General features: G+C 44.0%; 1 protein-coding gene across 8 annotated transcripts; it reads left to right on the top strand.

Moving 5' to 3' along the window:
* The first annotated feature begins 404 nt into the window (after positions 1-404).
* WDR89 (WD repeat domain 89) lies at positions 405-15,335 on the top strand. 8 transcript variants are annotated; one of them, XM_026053785.1, is made up of 4 exons: positions 799-924; positions 1,937-2,017; positions 9,147-9,338; positions 13,766-15,335. In XM_026053785.1, the coding sequence occupies exons 3-4, from the start codon at positions 9,304-9,306 to the stop codon at positions 14,964-14,966; spliced, it is 1,236 nt and encodes a 411-aa protein (XP_025909570.1). In that variant the 5' UTR covers positions 799-924; positions 1,937-2,017; positions 9,147-9,303; the 3' UTR covers positions 14,967-15,335. The 8 variants fall into 8 exon arrangements, with proteins under 8 accessions (XP_025909574.1, XP_025909570.1, XP_025909568.1 ...); XM_026053783.1 differs by lacking the exon at positions 799-924 and adding an exon at positions 1,381-1,476; XM_026053787.1 differs by lacking the exons at positions 799-924; positions 1,937-2,017 and adding exons at positions 11,233-11,320; positions 12,096-12,251 and having other exon boundaries at positions 9,283-9,338.
* The last annotated feature ends 2,143 nt before the right edge of the window (positions 15,336-17,478 follow it).

The raw sequence follows: 17,478 nt of genomic DNA, 5'->3' as shown, positions 1-17,478 counted from the left end.
GCCGCCCCGCGGCGCGGGGAGCTCCGGGCCTCAGAGCCGGCCCGCGGGACGGGCTGCTGTCGGTGGCGGCCCAGGGCACCACGGAGGGAGGGAGAGAGGGACGGAGAGAAGGACGGAGGGCGGGACAGGCAGCGGGGCTGCCGGCATGGAGGGGAGGGCGCGGGAGCCTCCTCCCCTCCCCTCCCCCCTCCTCCCCGGGGCTGCCATGGCAACGGCGCGGCGGCCTCGCCCCACGCGGGTCTTTCCGTATCCCGTCCGGCTCCGCGCGAGCCCATGAAGGCGGGACGATGGAMGGGCAGGCCACGCCCCCTACGGCCGCCATAGCCAGTGGGCTGCCTGGTCGCTGCCGGGAGGGCTTAAGATGGCGGCGGGCGGAGCAGCCAATGGGGTGGCGGCGGAGAGCTTGAGGGGCGGGGCCGAGGCGCTAGCAAGGTTGGACGGCGCGCACGCGGCGGCGTGGGGTGCGTTGGGTTGCGGGGCGGGGGCGGTGCCGTTGGGGGCGGGGGGTGGCCCTGTGGGTCTGGGGGGGCAGGGGGAGCCCTGTGGGGCTCGGCGGCTGCTCGGGGCTCCCAGCGCTCCCAGCGCTGTCTGTGCGCCGTCCGTGGGGCAGAGGAGCAATGTGCGCGTGGGGGGAAGGAGCCGCTGTGGGGTGGTGTGGGAGGGCCGCAGCCGCGCGCAGGGCCTGCCCTGAGGGCCCCGCTGGGGCGGGCAGTGCGGCTCGGGGAACGGAGTCCGTAACTCACCAGCAGGGGTACACACGCGTATATATGTATATATGTGTGTGTATATAAATATATATATGTGTTGTTTTTAACTGAGGAAAAGTCAAAAGATTTTTTTCTGTTTTGGAACAGCAAAATAATACTTAAAGAAAATACTCTAAAGTTGCTGTAGTCACATCCCCGAGGATGTTCTATATCATCAGTAGGTGTTTCAAAAGTGTGATGGACGGTGGATAGTACCACGACTGCAGTTGTAGCTGTTTTATACTGTGGGATATTGGTTATAACTACGTAAATCCAAATTGATTTTCCCTAGGAATGTAACGTGTATCCAGAAATAAGCAGAACCGTGAGGTCTTCTCTTACTACCATGGGTAGCAAGTGTGTGGAAACTTCATGTTATAACAGCACAGTAGTGTTAGTGTTTATTTCGTAAGATTTCTAAAGGATTTCCTGTTCTGGAGCTGCCATCAGATGCTGTGTGTGCCAAGGGGCTCCGGGAGATAGCTGTTATTAAGGAAAATACACAGCTGCAAATAGCTTCAGTTTATCCCGTGGATTGCCTTCTGTGTCCCCAGCTTACATAGTGCTTGTCCGTATATATATTTATAGATGCACATAGATCCAAATATATATATATATATATATATGGATTTTTCTCTAAATGCCTTTTTATGCGGATAGGGGACGTTCCTGTAGGGAAGATGAGCTCTGGACTGTGTGTCTCAGAGGAGGGTCCCTTGCAGGGCAGCCCGTGAGTGCAGTTCAACAGCGCTTCCCAACTAGGGACACATGGAATTCGGGCAGGTGCAGGGCGTGAGGGGGCTTTCTCCTTCCTTACCTCTTTTGCTGTTATACTGCCACGTTCCCTTATTCCGAGGGGTCACAGGAGGTGCTGCTGGTGCCTTGTCTTCCCTTATATCCTTTTCCCACCACTTTTCCTTCCCGTTTCTTCCCCTGCGAGCTGCTGGTTCTTTCCGCGCGGTGCTGCAGCCGGGGGACAGGACGGCTCTGCTGCGGCCCTGCGCCTGGGAGCCYGGAGCAGCCCTTGCCCCTCAGCCCTGGCACCCGAATTTGGGGGGTTAGTGAAAGCTCAGAGCAGTGGGCCCRTTCAGCATGGTCGGGGAAGAACCTAACTGCCAAATCATAAATGCTCTAAACAGCAGTTTTCATAAATTGTTTTCATATTTTTTTTCTTTTCTTTTTGCCCTTAGCTGACACCTCAATGGGAGTTGCAACTAAAAGTATCTGAGAACAAAGTGAGATGAGGATGGGTAGCTCGCTGGAAAAACAAAGTAAGCCAATCTCTGAAAATGAAAATCACTGCTGAAATTGCAGAATTGGAGGACAGACGGTGAGCAGTTAGGTGAGGCAGATGGGAAGGCCAAGGAAAAGAATGTGTTCTGCCCTGCTTCAAGGCCCTAGAAATAATCAAAGTATTTTTTATGTACTGGAAGGGAATAAATATCACTCATCTGTCTGTCACTTTCAACAAATGACAGTAATGTTTTAAGTCAGAAGTAAATAGTTCTACAAATCCATCTCACGGGATATCAATTGGATTTTAATTGTGGAAAAAAAAAACAGGAGCATCAAGACATAGGTCGTGTGCTGATTAAGGTAACTAGCTCAAAAGATGAGTTGGAAAATACAATCACTTTTTTCTTTTTTTGCTATGTAGTGCTTGTCTGTAGCAATGATAACCTTGAAAACATTGAATGTCTGTATTTCATGTGTTTTTAACTTTGCTTTTAGGTGAATGATGACTGAACGTACTGTTAATTCCTGTAGCTGCTACTACTATAATTTTTTTTCTTTCTGCTTTAGTTGAAAAAGTTTTCACTAACACCTTTCTCTGCAGTAAGTCAAAACTACTGGTGGTGTCCTCTCACTTAAAAAAGAAAAGGTAAAAGCATTATATAATGGGTAAATGGTTAAATTGACCAAATAACCCATCATTGAACTGAAATGGGCAAAGTGCTTGCTGTGCTCACAGTACTTTGAATAGGAAGTTTCAAGTTCTGATCTTTTTTCAATAATTTGAGGATCTATTAATAATGGGCAGGGACTTAAGTCTGTTGCTATGGGAATAGCTGAGCTGGAATTAAGCACTATTATTCCTTGTGGAATCATAAGGGACAAGCAGATGGCTGGGAAAGCATTAATTCTTGTTTAGAAATACACGGCTCTTACTGGCAAACCCGACTTACTCACGTTGTGTAGTTTGTAGAGGTTTTTGTGGAGGTAACTGAGGTAGATTTTAGGCTGTTGGGTGTCAAGGATGTATGTGAACCAGCTTTCAAAGGGASGGAAATGACTTTAAGGAAATGGAGCTTAAACAGTTTGATATCTAGGATAAATACTATTGTGTTATTATGTGATGTGTATTGAGTGTTTCTGCTTAAAGAAGTCTGTGGGACCCAAMTATGACTATAACAGACTTGAGAGGGGCATGGACTTTTTTTCTTTTTCCAGGGGAAAATTTAGTTTTGACCCTTGTTGGATGCTTGAGGAGCAAATGCGAAGTGTATAGAGAACAGCGACCTTGTTTTGTTTGTGTGACCTGGAGATACCATAGTCAGATCTTTGGTTATCCTGAAACGTGAAAGTTCCAAACATATGCACTGAAGTCACAAAACTGAGACTTAAAGGAAGAGCCCATTACTGATTTCTAGTTTCTGTAATGGGTTGCAATGAAGGAAGAAGTTGCAGTGTTGTTCAGTTCTTCTTCTCTGCAGTATTGGAGGCTAAATAATACATTTCACTTGCAAACAAAAACTGCCATTCTTGAGCAATAGCCTGGTTTGGGGAACTGAGGCTTTAATGGTAATAAATTCTCACAGCATTTCTTTTTAATGCCAGGAACCTAATGCTGCTCTTTGCTTATGTTTTGTGCTGTAAATGAAGTTTTCATTTCCCTGACCATCACACTTTGCCTGTTAGGAAGCCAGTGAGCCCAGCGTAGGCCATTAAAGCTGGTGCAGGAGCTCCTAGGTGAATAGAAAGGATCAGGGCGCTTCTTATAAGTTGCTTGATSTAAAACCCAACTGTCTGCAGCTCTGAAGGGTATTTCAGCTCTTTTGCCTCGTGGTCATTAGTGACACCAAGTGGGCTTACCACGAAATAACACACTTGGTTCGAGGGTCACTGTCCTGCAGTCTGACGCGCTGTGAAACACCTCGTTGCTTGTGTGCTGGAAGCTGCACCCCTCTTGGGCTGATGGCCACGTGCAGAGGCGGTCAGGGCAGGACAAAGTCTTGAGGTTTGTATTGCAGAGAGTGAGGAACATTCCCATTTGGGAAGGTGCGTTCCCCATGCAAGGACCTTGGCAAAAATASCCAGCTGATTGGAGGGCACGCGCAAGTCCTCGGGTTTTGTCTCCAAAGTTTCATGCACTTGAGGAAGAGGAAGCCACCTTAAGCTCAGAACTGCCTACTCTCTGTGCACATACGTACCCTCATAAGAAGGTATTATTGCTGCTTTGGAAACAGTGCAGTAAGCAGCTCTTGTGTCTTCCTGTCGTCTGTCTGATGATATCTCCCAGCAAGGAGAAAAGCTGCTGCTTATCTCTCTCTTGCTTGTCTTCCAGGCTGCCTTCTTACCAGTGTGCTTTGCTTTGCAGGGGCAGCTGTGGGCACCACGCTGGTAAGTTGGAAAGGCAGAAGAATCCAAGTGTTGTCCTCACTATTCTTATGAGAAGCTGCTTTGACAGTTAAAAGCTCTTTAATTTCTGGTGTCAATTTTATTTATGGTCAGCTAATACTCCTGCATTATTGTGCCCCTCTTGTTCTTGAGTAGGACCATTCCTTCCCTTTGATGTATTTGAAGATAGTAGTTGTATCCCCTCAGCCCATCTTTGCCAAGCTTTACAAGGCTGAGTCTCAGCTTGRTTGTAAGAACTTCTCATCCCCTGCCTCATTTGAGCAGGTATTTTCTGCAACTGGTAACAGTTCAGTGACAAGCCCTGCTGCCAAGCGACTGTGACCCAGCAAAATTTGGTTTCACAAAAGCAATAAGAAGCGAGCAAGGTTGGTAAAGGCATAAAATTCTCGACTCYGCACTTTTTATGTGTCTTGTTTTTGGGCAATGCTGCCTGCCAAGGATGCTGGAAAGGCCTTTTTGGCTCTGGAAGAAAGCAGATTCCCAACCTTTGGGCTTTGTGGGTGCTAACAAGAGCATGTTGCCTCTGTTTTGATTCTGTCTGGACTGTGGCAAACAGAAGGCTGTAAAGAAAGTGCAGAAAGCTGTGAAGCCTTAAGTTCCTAAATATTTTTCATCTTCCCAGTTCTTGGTCCCATTTCTTGTGACTTAAGTCTTAAATCATTCCCATAGTGGAAAGGTAGTTAAACAGGAGCTTTCAGCACAGCGCTTTGCAGAACAGCTGTGGCTGTTAAAAATCACCTCCCTTTTCATATCACTGTGTACGAAGCAGGTGGGACTGGTGCTGGAGCACTGTGTCTAGGTCAGGTGTCAACGCTGTCTAAAGGCTGTTGGARCCAGCTTTGAGAACACCTTGCATGGGGAGCCCTTGTGCAAACCAGGTGCCTCGGTGTCTTCTATGCACAGTGACGGGTAAATTCTGAGCAGGGAGGAGTYGCACAGCACCAAACTTCTATGGTCACGTTTTCCATCCTCTGTTTTGTATTGTTGTCACTTAGATTACATCTCTTTGTCACAAAGCATCGAAAACAGAGCTTGGAGCATGGGAGCTCCAGGGTTATGTTTAAGGAGCGTGTTTTGGAAGTTGGTAGCCTGTGAGCTGTCCTGGGCATGCAGAGATCTCCCATTTCTCCTGTTGATTTGATACTGGAGAAAGTCTCCCAATTGCGTTGATATGGTGGTGTTCTGGATCAGCCAACTATCAGAAAGGTGGGATTTGATTGATGTGGTGAGATATGGCCTGGCTTTCTTAAGGAAGCAAATGAAGAAAATAAACAGATGCCATTTCCCCCCGTAGTCTTGACCAATGGTTAGACCAGCGCGATGCATTTGGAGCTGCAGAGGATTGTTTAACTAGTTTTAAGTGTAGTGTTAAAAATTGTCAGGCACGCAGTCATATTCTGAGGAACACTGGTGCCCCTTCTGCATGCACAGGTGTACACATCCTGCATGTCTGCATGTGTATGTTAAACAGCAACATCCCAGTGAAGACTGGTTAAGCTTGGGTTTTTAGGGACTGTAAAGTGCCATGAAAGTGCACGAGTCTCGAGTTCAGAAGAATGAGCTCCAATAGCAGAGTGTACTTAAGCTAAATTACTGTTGTGAAAGAACTTCTGAAATAACCTGGTAAATAAAACATTTCATCTTCTTATATTTTGGCACCATAAGTGGTAACAGGAGCTGTTACTCTTGTTGTAGCAAAGTTTCTTTATATCCTTTTATTCCRGTTGCTGCTAATTTTAGGCTGAAATTTCCCAGGCTTCCTGTGATGCAGAAACAAACTCTTTGGAAGAATTTCAGCAAAATTTACCAATCTTTGAATCTTCTTGTTTGCAGTTTATTTTGTATCAGCTTGTTGGTACCAAGTGGCAGTGTCTAATTTGAAGGAAATAAATGCTCCCATTTCAGAGTCACTAAATTATTCATGCAGCTGCATAAGTAATTTCCCSCCACCTTTCTCCGTAGGACGGATCATTGAGGTTGCCTGTTCATGTGATGCTTTTGTTCAGCTTAAAGTGGCTTTGAAAATCATCACTCTTGGAGCCCTTTGTTGTAATCCCCAACTTGAAAGAATATTGAAGCATTTTCAAATGTGGAATTTGAGAGTGCATCGCTATGACTTTCACATTTTATCCTGTAGCCTGAAGGTTCAGAATAAGGATTGTTTTATTTTCCCCAAAGTCAGCTATTAGCACTTAATAATATTTCTTATATGTGGGTATTACAGAGTAGGCAAATACTGTCTTTGTTTCACTAATTGAGAAAGTAAGGAGTGAGTATTGCAGCTCGTTGGGAGCCTTTTGGGAAGTCCTCCTGCAGGATYGGGGCTGGCACGTTGGACTTTCCAAGGCTGTGCTCGTGTTGAGTCCATCTCACCTGGTCAGACACAACCTGAGCTCCGTCTTGGCCTGTAGCTCCAGCTCAAACAGCTCCTTTCTTTTAACAAAAGCAAATGCTGCTGGTGGGGAGGTACCTGAGAAAAGCACTCAGAGAAAGTTATGAACCTTCTCGTAGCTGATAATGGTTGCGTTAGAGATGTGAGAGAAGGTTGATAGCGTGTGCATAGGGTAACATGGTGCTTGTTCAGCTCCCTGGTCAGAATTGRGAGGGTGCTCAGCGCTGTCCCTGCGAGGCCTGTCCTCAGGGAAAGCGAGGCTGGTGCTGGTGGCAGGTGCCCAGGAGCACGAAATGCCTTGTCTGTGCTCCGAGGAGATAAGCACAAGTGCACAAGGCTGGGTCTTGGATTCCCTTCAAGCTCCACAGTGGATTTGCAGTGAATAGCTGTAATGCCATTACAGACAGATACCGGGACACCAAGGTGGTGTGTTTTGAAGCTGTGGGTTTTGCCCCTTGTCCAGGGGTTGTGGGTGTTGATGTTCACATGGCGCTTGAACAACCCAGCRTGCCAGAGCTGTTGGGTGCATCATCCACCTTCTGTTTTGCAYGGGGGAATTAACTACTATCTGGGACCTCTTCTCATTGCAGGAGGAAGTTTAAGAGACTGCCTCAGTGTCACAGAATGGCCTGTGGTTGCTCTTTGGGCTGCATGACCCGTCTTCCAGGAGGTGACACGTGTGCCTAATTTCCTATGGTGTTAGTGGGGCACAGTTTAGGCACTGCTTATAGCTGGGAGAAGGGAGGGGATGTAGCTACAGAGCTGCTGTTTGACGCTCCTCATGGTGACCAGCTCCTCTCCCAGGACTGTGGTCCTGCTCTTGGGCAATATCCAGAGCTCACCCGAAGACAGAGAGCTTACAGTTTCCCTGTGCAGGGGTGTATATAGGCATCCAATATATATGTATGTCCAGGYTAGCATTTGCAGAGAGTTTCTGAACACAGCGTGCTTGTTTAAAAAATAAAGCACACGAGAATAAATGCCACTTTGAAGTTACGTCCTGATTACAGTACCTCTGTAATGTAATGTTTCCTTGGAAATCTTTCAGCTCTGCCCCTATAAAATGGGATTGCTTCTGTTGCATTTTCTCTCCACTTGATCTGAGAATAGCCATGAGAGTGAAATAGAGCATCTGTTATTCCCTCTTAGTCCCTAGCAGTCTCCTCTATTGGATGACCACTTCATCCGTGCCTGGATGCGAGCGTCTCCTCTGCCTGGTATCCTCACTTCCACATGGATCCAGCTGCTCATGTTGGATTGGATTAGGGTGGTGGAGGATTTATTCTGCTGCCCCTCTCCTGTAAGATCTGTGCCACYAGCAGCAAAGTGGGTGACCAGAGAAGATTTTTACAAAAGAAAACTCCAGATCTGTTTGCAGTTATGTACAACAACTTCTCAGAGCCTTTAGCGTCTTTGTTCCTCTGCAGGTTATCCAGTCAGTTGTGGAGAAGATAGTTTAGCTATCTGAGCTTCAGCTTTTATTTTACATTTAAGTCAAATTTTAAGCCACTGGGTTATTTCCACAGTCAGAGTTTGATATTGATGTTTTATGAACTAGGCCTTTTGCAGCTCTTYACCCTCTCTTCCAATTCATGTGTTTCCATCCGTAGGCTTTCAGTTACTGATGGTGTAATGTTAATTCAATGTAGTCTGGACCTGAAGATGTGCTTATATTTTCTTCTAAATCTTGGCCTACTTCCACCATATTSTTCTAGTGTTGGATGCAAAACCAGAACAGTTTGAGCAGAAAAACCTTAGACCAGCAGTCCCTTCTGTTTCTGATTTGTATTATTTTTCCTCTAGATACTACTGTTGTTTAAGCCCACTTCTCTGTCCCATTTAGACATAAATCTCATTCTTGAACAGAATTGTACCCCTCGGGCCACATGGTACAGAGAGTGGGGGTGCAGTTGGGTTCATGCAATGTTATAAGTTGTKTTATAAATATATATGTATATATATTTATGTCCTTCCAGCAGATTTTACTGTGATAGTGCATCTCCCACCTCCCTCCGCTTCTGCGCTGCTGCTCTGTTTTTCTCTGTAGTGCAACTGCAAAATTGCCTGCACTTGTTTCTTGCTGTGCTTTACACGTAGAAACGACATGGAGCTGATCTGAAAGGATGAAATAATTTACTTGGCAGCGTCCGTCTTGTCTCTGCGCCTTAGTGTAGCCCAGTGTGCATCTTACTCCCTTCCTGCTCAACAGACTAAATGCTGCTCTCTCAGGCATGGGCATAAAATGGGCATGCTGCATAAGCACCTTAGCTCTTTACTTGGGTAAAATAACCAAATCCACTATAGGAATTTGTGTTCTACAGAAATTATGTATACCTCATACTCTTTTTGTGCCTCTCTTGCTTGTTTAGGTCGCTTGCCTGACCTGCCTCGTGCTGCGAAGCGGTGCTGGGGAGGAGAGCTCTTGAGAAGCTTTGTCCTTAGTGAAGCCCGGRCTGCTCATGTTGTTCTCACCCAATGTTGTGCCTTGCATTTTGGGTTTAAAATGGAAGCCCCATGTAGTGCTGCATGCACGAATTGCTTTCCGCTGCCCAGAGCTTCAGGTTTGCTCTTACTTTGCTCTTGAACTTTTACTAATTGTGAAAATAAAAAGGGAGGGTGTGTTTGCATCCTTTGTTGTAGGAAAGAGCTGTGCAAGATTTCATCTACCGCTGTTCAAATCCCTTGCTATTTTTGGTATTTGACCTCTGCCGAGAAGATTGCCAAATCTGCAGGTTGTTTTCATTTTTATTACGTATTTCTGCCCTCCTACTCACAAGTTACTCTTACSTACTGGTTTAGTCTTTGAGACAAAGTCCTGTTTCTCGCACATTTTCCGATGTATTTTTAAAGGGGTAATTTTATTTTCCTGTACGTTGCTGAGGTAAGAGTCTGCTTAAGAAATGAGATGTTGTGGAATTGCATAGTTCTGGTGAACAGAACTAAAAGGAGAAAGAAAATAGTTTATGAATCGCTGGATTATTTTCAAAAAAAAATCTGTTTTAAAGACATGTGAGACCGCTGGCTTGAGCGGAGAAGGTAGTGTTCACAGCAACACACAAAGAGCGGAGCAGCAGATGCTTAGACAATATTAAATATTTAGTTTGTGCTGCTGGTTGTTACTTAGATCACTTGTGTATTGCCCTGTTTTGGGCACCTAAGACTGTCTGCTGCCAGTTTTGCTCGCTGTTTCAGAAAATCCTGTCCCTCCTGTGTGGCATCCCTCCTGCTTCATGCCTTCAAGTTTTTCTCTTTTAAAGGAGCTTTATAAGATGCTCCAGAGTTCAAAATGTCTTAGCTTATTTCAGAGTACTCTATGTACTAGAGTTCACAAGATGCAGCGAGTTGTAAGTGTCCTCCAGGCAGCTCATCATTCCTGGTGCTCCTGATACCGGAGAGGCGCACCGGGCTCACATGCAGCTGTGAAGTTCATTCATAGGAAGGTTACATGGCTTGGGCACTTCGAAGGACTAGATTTGGTAACACAGAAGGTTCAAATTTAGTTTATAAAAGTTGCTTTTCCCCATTCACTGGGTGTGGGTKCAGGGGAGATGCATGCTGCTGGCCTTCTGTTGTTATCTGTAGTTTTGTCTGTGAAATGGTGCTCCTGGGCTTGGATGGTTGCACCAGGCTACTATGCTCCATCCTCATGGGCACACATTTCCAGTTCCTGACTTTGCCAAAGGGTTCTTGGGGACCTGCACAAAACCCATCGCTCTGGAGGCTGCGTTGAAGAGTGTTGAGCTGGAAAGTGCTTGGCTTCCACRGCGCAGAGCTCCATGTGCTTTGGAAGTGGCAGCAATCCAGAGCTTAGTTATCTGCCATTGTGTTTGGAAGACCAGGGTTTCCTATTTGTCTCATAAATTTAATACAGATCCTATTCCTGCCATTTAAACTTTCCCATCAAAATACAACAGTGACTTCCCCTCCTGAAAAGGAAGGGCCAGCAGCTACACCCTGAAGCTTGAGCAGCAATTGTTTATATAACCTTCAGTCAGACTCCTAAGAGTTTGAAGACTTTTTCACCAGCACRAACTAAGGTTCCAGCAAGACCTGGTCAGATGCAGCATTAAGGTCTTTGTTGTTGCAATGGAAATAGAAGCCAAGAATTTACCCTTCAGCTTCCCGGTGATATAAATTACACATGGAGCTGGAAAACATGAACGGCCCTTTCTGGTATTTCAAATAGCTGCAACTACGTCATTTGGGGGTAAAAACTTAGGAACTATCTTGGGCTAGTGTTATCTTCCAAAAAATATTATTAAATCYGAAGGAAGCATCCTTCTAGGGGCTCTGTTTTTTTGCAGCTTCTGTGTATTTGTAGAGTTCCCTTCCTTTCCCCATCCCCAAAGTAGTAAAAAATGTGACATAAAAGAGGAGTGTTGTAAAAATTGCTCATTAAATAAATTCTCTGTCAAAGTCAGTAATATTTAAATAACAACAGCTTGCTTTCCACAGGGAGGACATTTGTCAGGAATGTGTCTGTTTAAGTTTACATGACCTTTTGAGTATGAAAAAGGCTGATTATTCTGAGCTTCAAATTCAGGTCAGTCTGGAAAACCACCTTTTTCATGCACAGAAAGAATACAATTTATTGGTAATGACAGCAGTGTAGGATAGCAGCTCTCTGAAGTTGCCTTCTGCACATCCAAATATATGTTTGGAAACACCATTTTAATGAAAGTTTCTGTTATAATTCTTTGGCAGACTCAGTTAAGCAAAAGCTGCTCTATTTTAATAATACATATTTCAGATCTTTTTGTCTTAAAATGATTCATTTGCATGAAAGTTTAATGCTTTTGTGCATTTTTTTCCTTGAAATTTTTGTTATGACTTTGTGTTATGGTCTTTGGGGTACTTTACTTAGTCTGACACAAATATTTTGTTACACAGCTGCACTGTGATTCTTCTCAAAAGTAAAGTTCAACAAACGCAGGTAAAACCAGGTCTTGCTCTTATGTGCAGCTCCTTGGCAGCATTAACTATCTAAAAGCTTGCTGCACTTAAGGACATATGCAGAAAAGCACATGAGCAGCAAGCTGTGCAGGTGGGATTGCACGCAGACTCCTGCCAGAGAGAGTGTTGACTACTGCCCTGTAGAGGGGAAAGGAGTTTCCACAGGATGTCTGCTTTTCATGGCACAAATTCCTTATAGACGTGCTCAGAAAGGTTGCTTTGATGTAGAAGATTAACCTGGGGACCTTATTGTCGGGATATTTCTGAGGCAAATAGCTTAGTGAGATTATTGGTGACTTGGGAATTAAGCTTTTATGGGTACGTCTACTTAAGCTCTTTTTAAAATTTGCTCTCGTTTGTCCCAGGGCCTGCTGGATATTTGTATGTGGCAGCCAGAAGCAAAACTCCAGTGCTGCAGGCAAACAAAAGGAGCAGAGGACAGCTCTGCCCCAACAACTTCTTTTAAGTTGCTGCTCTCTCATGGACCTTTCATGCAATTAGCCTAAAACAAGTAACACAGGGTACCTTATTTCACTCCTAGGAGTCTGGCTTGAAGGATTAAAAGTTGGGATAGCTGGAAGTACATGATAATATATGTATATATTTGAGCTATGAGTTGGCATCACTTCTCTGCAGTTTCTGGTGTAATTTCCTCCGAAAGAGTCCTTTTATGCATGTGATTACTACTTTTGGGTGCTGGCGTGGCTCTGAAGGAAATAACTGGACTTTTGAGTAGCGTTTTACATGCGTTAGCCAAAATATCCACGTGAATGAGAAGTGACTGGAGAGTTGATCCTCAAGGACTTACTGTGATTTCCTCAATATAAGAATTTTTCTTTTCCACACAATGGAAAAGTGGTCTAGTGTAAGCTGTAATTTTAACAGAATTCATCTATGTGTTTGGGTATGTTCATTTTCCAGACTGCAATTACATCTTTGGCTCTTTTAATGCTTATTTATTTATTTAATTATTTTTAATGACTGTGAACTGTCAAAGGCTGTGAACTGACTGAAATTACTTACGATTATGACAGGCAGTCATCTTATTTAAATGCAAAGGCTTTAATACTTTTTGTGATTTTAAATTGATGTAAACCTTCAGTGTGATTGTGGAGCTGAGTTCTGCTTTGTGTTACAGAGAACTTTCTTTCAGGGCATGTTATTTTGGAAAAGTTCCTTCGTGCGTGAGCATTGCAAAGATACTTTAATTGTGTTTTGCTTTGCAATACTTCTATTTTAGACATCAGCCTGTTAGGAGTTTCTAGGAGAGTTCAGTAATGCCAAAGAGTTGCTGCCAAAAGTAATTCTTTTTTTTTTTTTTTTTTTTATCACTTGCACCAAGAGCCAGATTTATGTAGATGTTCAGGAGTTTGGAAAAAAAAAAAAAAAAACGATCCAGGTGCTTAGGAGAATTGATGGTAATAACTAAGATACTTAATTCCAGTGAATTCTCTGTGTGTAATATAGCCTRCTTAGGTGCCCCATGTTGGCAGGTGTTTATGTGCATCATTGGGCACCTAAGTACTTGGAAAACTTACTTAATCAGGCCATTTGAGGATGTAGTTTTGCATAATGTTTGTCTTGTTCCCTCCCTACCTTCTTTGCCTGCTAATTTGGGAAGTCTCCCGCAGTTTCCATGGTGGTCGAGGCCGTTGATGTCTGTGTCCTGGAGCGCGGGGGCAGGCAGTGCTGAGAACTTGGTCTGTTCGGGTGTGGAGGATGCTGCTTTCCTGCTTACCGTATAAAAATAATAAGGCAAATTTAGCTGGAYGACTTTCACAGGATTCAAAAGCAGAATACCTAATCTTTTAAGGGGCTTATACGATGGAGCGCTGGCAGTCTTGGGGGCCTGAACTCCTTAGCTCAGGAAGCACCTTCCGGTTCTGTCTCTGTAAATAAAGCTGAAGCAGACAGGGCACTGGGCTAATTACGTTTCGACCTCACGCAAGAAGCCTTTGCATTTGTGCATTTTTAAAAACTAATGTTATTTCAGAATGAATTAATTAAAATGCATCTCGGATTTTCTTTTTTACAGATATCTGACAACTTCGAGTACGACGTTCATGATGGCTGCAGCGGAGACAATCGAGGAGCTGTTTGGCAGGCTGCGCATCGCAAAGCGCTCTGTGCTGAGCGAAGAACCTGCTTACTTATTGGACATAGACATTTCAAAACCTGCTCAGTCTGAAAGCAGCCACTTTGTGGCAGTTTCGTGTTCCAATGAGTCCATTAGGATTTATAACAGGGCGACGTTAACCTTCCTGCGGGAGTACAGTTGCTGTCCTGGGATGCTAAATGGAGTCCGGTTTGCGCACGCACGTGACAGCGTGGTGTTTTCAGCGTGCACTGATGGCACAGTAAAATGTTGGGATGTTCGTTTAGCAACACAGAAAGCTGTGCAGGTTTTCAGTGGCTACCCTTCCAACGTTTTCATCAGTTTTGATATTAATTGCAGTGATCTCATAATTTGTGCTGGAACAGAAAAAGTAGAAAAGGATACGTTTTTGGTRTTTTGGGATGCAAGGGGTGATACAAACTGTGCCAGCAAGAGTAAAGAACCCTTGGGAGTCTATTCTGAAAGTCACAATGATGACATCACTAGAATTTGCTTTCATCCTACCAAACCCAGTTTGATAGTTTCGGGGTCAACTGATGGGCTGGTTAATGTCTTTGACATCAACAAGGACAACGAGGATGATGCTTTGATATCAACTTGCAATTCGGATTCATCCGTAAGCTTTATCGGCTGGTCTGGGAAAGATTATCAACAGGTCTATTGCACAACACATGATGAAGGGTTTTCCTGGTGGGACCTTGCTCAGTTGGATACAGAAGAACCCATAACGTTATTGCATGTCCTAGATGTCCGAGCAGCAGTCTGCATTGAAAATGACACCTTAAATTACCTCGTAGGTGGCTTGTACCATGAAAAAGCAGACAAACTGCTGCTTATTGGGGGAACATCCACAGGAAACATCCACCTAATAAGCTGTGGCCTCGATGGGCTGAACGTTGTGGGTGCCCTTCGAGGAGGCCACGCTGCCGCTGTCCGTTCTTTCTGCTGGGACGCGACGGATGAGTCGCTGCTGACTGGTGCTGAGGATGCACAACTGTTGCTGTGGAAACCGGGAGCTACGGAGAGGTCCTTCGCAAAGAAAACATCTCTGAAAACGGCTTCTTCCGTTCAGAGGAGAGTGAGGGTCCATAGCACCTCCCTCCGAAGCGGGAAGAAGTGAAATCCTGAGAATGGAGAGCTCTGCTATAGAGAGCTCTTGTATTCGTGTCATCTTGCAGGCAGGACCTGCCTGCTGCTTTGTTTGGAGGTGTTCTACAGAGAGAACGGTGATGCCTAGAAATTCTGCCTAGGAAGGTACTGTGGTCATGAAATGAATACWATTATATATGTGAAAAGAAGCTGACAACATTAATCTGAAAAGAGGAATTGTTTGCACTTGAACAATGAATCCTAAATATTTTTATATATGAATTTTTTTATGGTTGGTTGATGTCTCAGCCGATGCTTTTAATGTATAATACAGGCCCATGGCTTATGTGGTTTGTTACTTTCCTCCTGAAATTCCCTGGCATACTTAAAAAGCTCTTGTGTTTTGAGTTGTGTTTCTCTTGCTTTACAGAGAACTTAATGAAATTGCTCAATATATTAAAAGATTTTTCTGTCATTTCTTAATGCCTGTGGGAATTACTTCCTGATGAAAGGGAGAATAAGGACTGTTCTGCACTGTCATCTCACTGTTTATTACAAGCTCATAAAGCAGCAGTTCATAGAGCTGCATTTCCTTAGCAAAGAGATGAATGTATTCAGCCGAACAGGAATATGTGATGCTAAGGAGGTAATCTTTTAAGCATGAGAAGTGTTAAACTGGTGTTATTTGGGGCATTTTTCCTGCATGAAAACACACAGGAATCTTCCTTCCTGGCAAGAAAGGGTAYCTCACTGCGTGTACCTGGAAGATGGGGAAGCTCCTCCACGGGGTTGGAGAGACTGATGGGCACGGTGACACCAGTGCTTGTGACCACCTCTTCTGCAGTTGACATTAACTAGTATCACATGCTCAGTTGGAATGATAAAAAACACCTTTTGAGAACATAGTTATGGAATGAAAGGCCAATATAAGGAGATTTCAACAAATCCTGTTAGAGGTTTGTGCCTCTCATTTAAGAAATGCCTTTCCCTGCAGAAGGTAGTGTATGCTGAAGCACCTCTCTAGGACTGCTGCGTTTTAGTATTCCATCAAATAGGCATTAAAAGGTGCAAAAATTGCATTATATTTGAAAACTGTTCAGTTTTTATGCTTAGTCTTTTGGCAGCTCCCAACCTCCGCACAGGCAGTTGCCTCCTGCCTTCTAAGTACCATTGCAGTCAAGTCATGGTTGGTAGTTGTGCCATATTTGACATGCCTGGACCACAGCTGAAAACAGCAGAAGAATATTTAAGGTTTGCTATGTTAGAGAACAGTTGGCAAAGGAATTAAGAGTTTTATTTCACCTGAGAGTGAGGTAGTTCTTTGAAAGCAGTGGCGAATGTCAAGTTTACAAATGTTTCCTAAGCAGAGAAGATGCTTGCCTCTAGTGTAAGGTTACAGCTACGCTAGGGGAGGCTTAATCATCTCTGGAGAGGAATCCTAGTCAAGCAGAAGTATCACATTTCCCCATGATATATTTTACAAAGTGTTCATGTCCTACAGCCATATGTCCACACTTGTTTTGTGCTTGTCTGTTGATAATAATTAAGATGTGATTCGGTTGTTTTTTGTTACWGCTGTTTATTCACATAATGATTAAGGTTGGAAGGGAGCTCTAGGGATCATCTCGTCCAGTCTCCTGCACCTGGAGCCCGTCCAAGTGGGGATGCCTGGAAGTGCAGCTTCAATYTGAAAATCACATTTCTCTAAACTTCTGCTGAGTTCAGGTTACACCCGATACCCTTATTACTGAAAAAAGTCTGCTACTTTTCAGGTTCCTTTGTGATATTTTGCAATAACATGAGCAGTATCACAATTATGAAGTGCCTACCCTGGTTGTTTTCTCAGGTATTTCTTCTCCAAGACTTATTGCTTATTTCTGTGGCCTTTGTGGTTTTGTAACTCGGGAGACTGAAGACCTCAGCCCCCAGGTTGCCTTGCTGCCCTGGTTTGATTCAGTGACAGGAGAGAGAAAGGAAAAAAAAAAAAATTGAGACCAGGCTTCATCTCAAACATGATGTATAACTTGCTTTTTACATGTTTCTCCAATTTTTTCCTGGTAGCACATGCAGTGCAGTCATTGGACATTGCTAAGAAAAGCTGATTTCTCTTTTTTTTTTTTTTTCTCCATATAGATACCTTACACAGCAACAGGGGGGGAAAAAAGTATGGATTTTAAATTGCTGTAAAGACATAACAGTTATCAGGAGACTCGGCTTGTGTTGCCCCTAAAACATTTGACTTTTTCTTTTATGTTGAGTTAATGTGAGGTTAATATCCACTAAAAATGCAGATGGAGACCACATCTTGATGAGTAATTCACACTTGTTTGCTTTTGTAAACTGAAAACTCTCTTTCATAGAGCACAAGCAGAATATGTTGTACTCAAATAGGTTTGAAATTAGGCAGAAAAAAGGTGTCTGACAATCTGCTTTGGAAGTTTTAAAGCTGGTAAGTTGTCTTCAGTATTATTAAGAAACGTATTTGAGCTGTTGGAGAACYTAACTGAAATAATGTGCAAACATCAGACATTCAGAAATTCTCG

The sequence above is a fragment of the Nothoprocta perdicaria genome, unplaced genomic scaffold, assembly GCF_003342845.1.
Source record: "Nothoprocta perdicaria isolate Ctin4 unplaced genomic scaffold, notPer1 scaffold_118, whole genome shotgun sequence".
Taxonomy (NCBI): Eukaryota; Metazoa; Chordata; class Aves; order Tinamiformes; family Tinamidae; genus Nothoprocta; species Nothoprocta perdicaria.
Note: the sequence above shows the minus strand (reverse complement) of the source record. Positions and strands in the feature narration are given on the sequence as shown.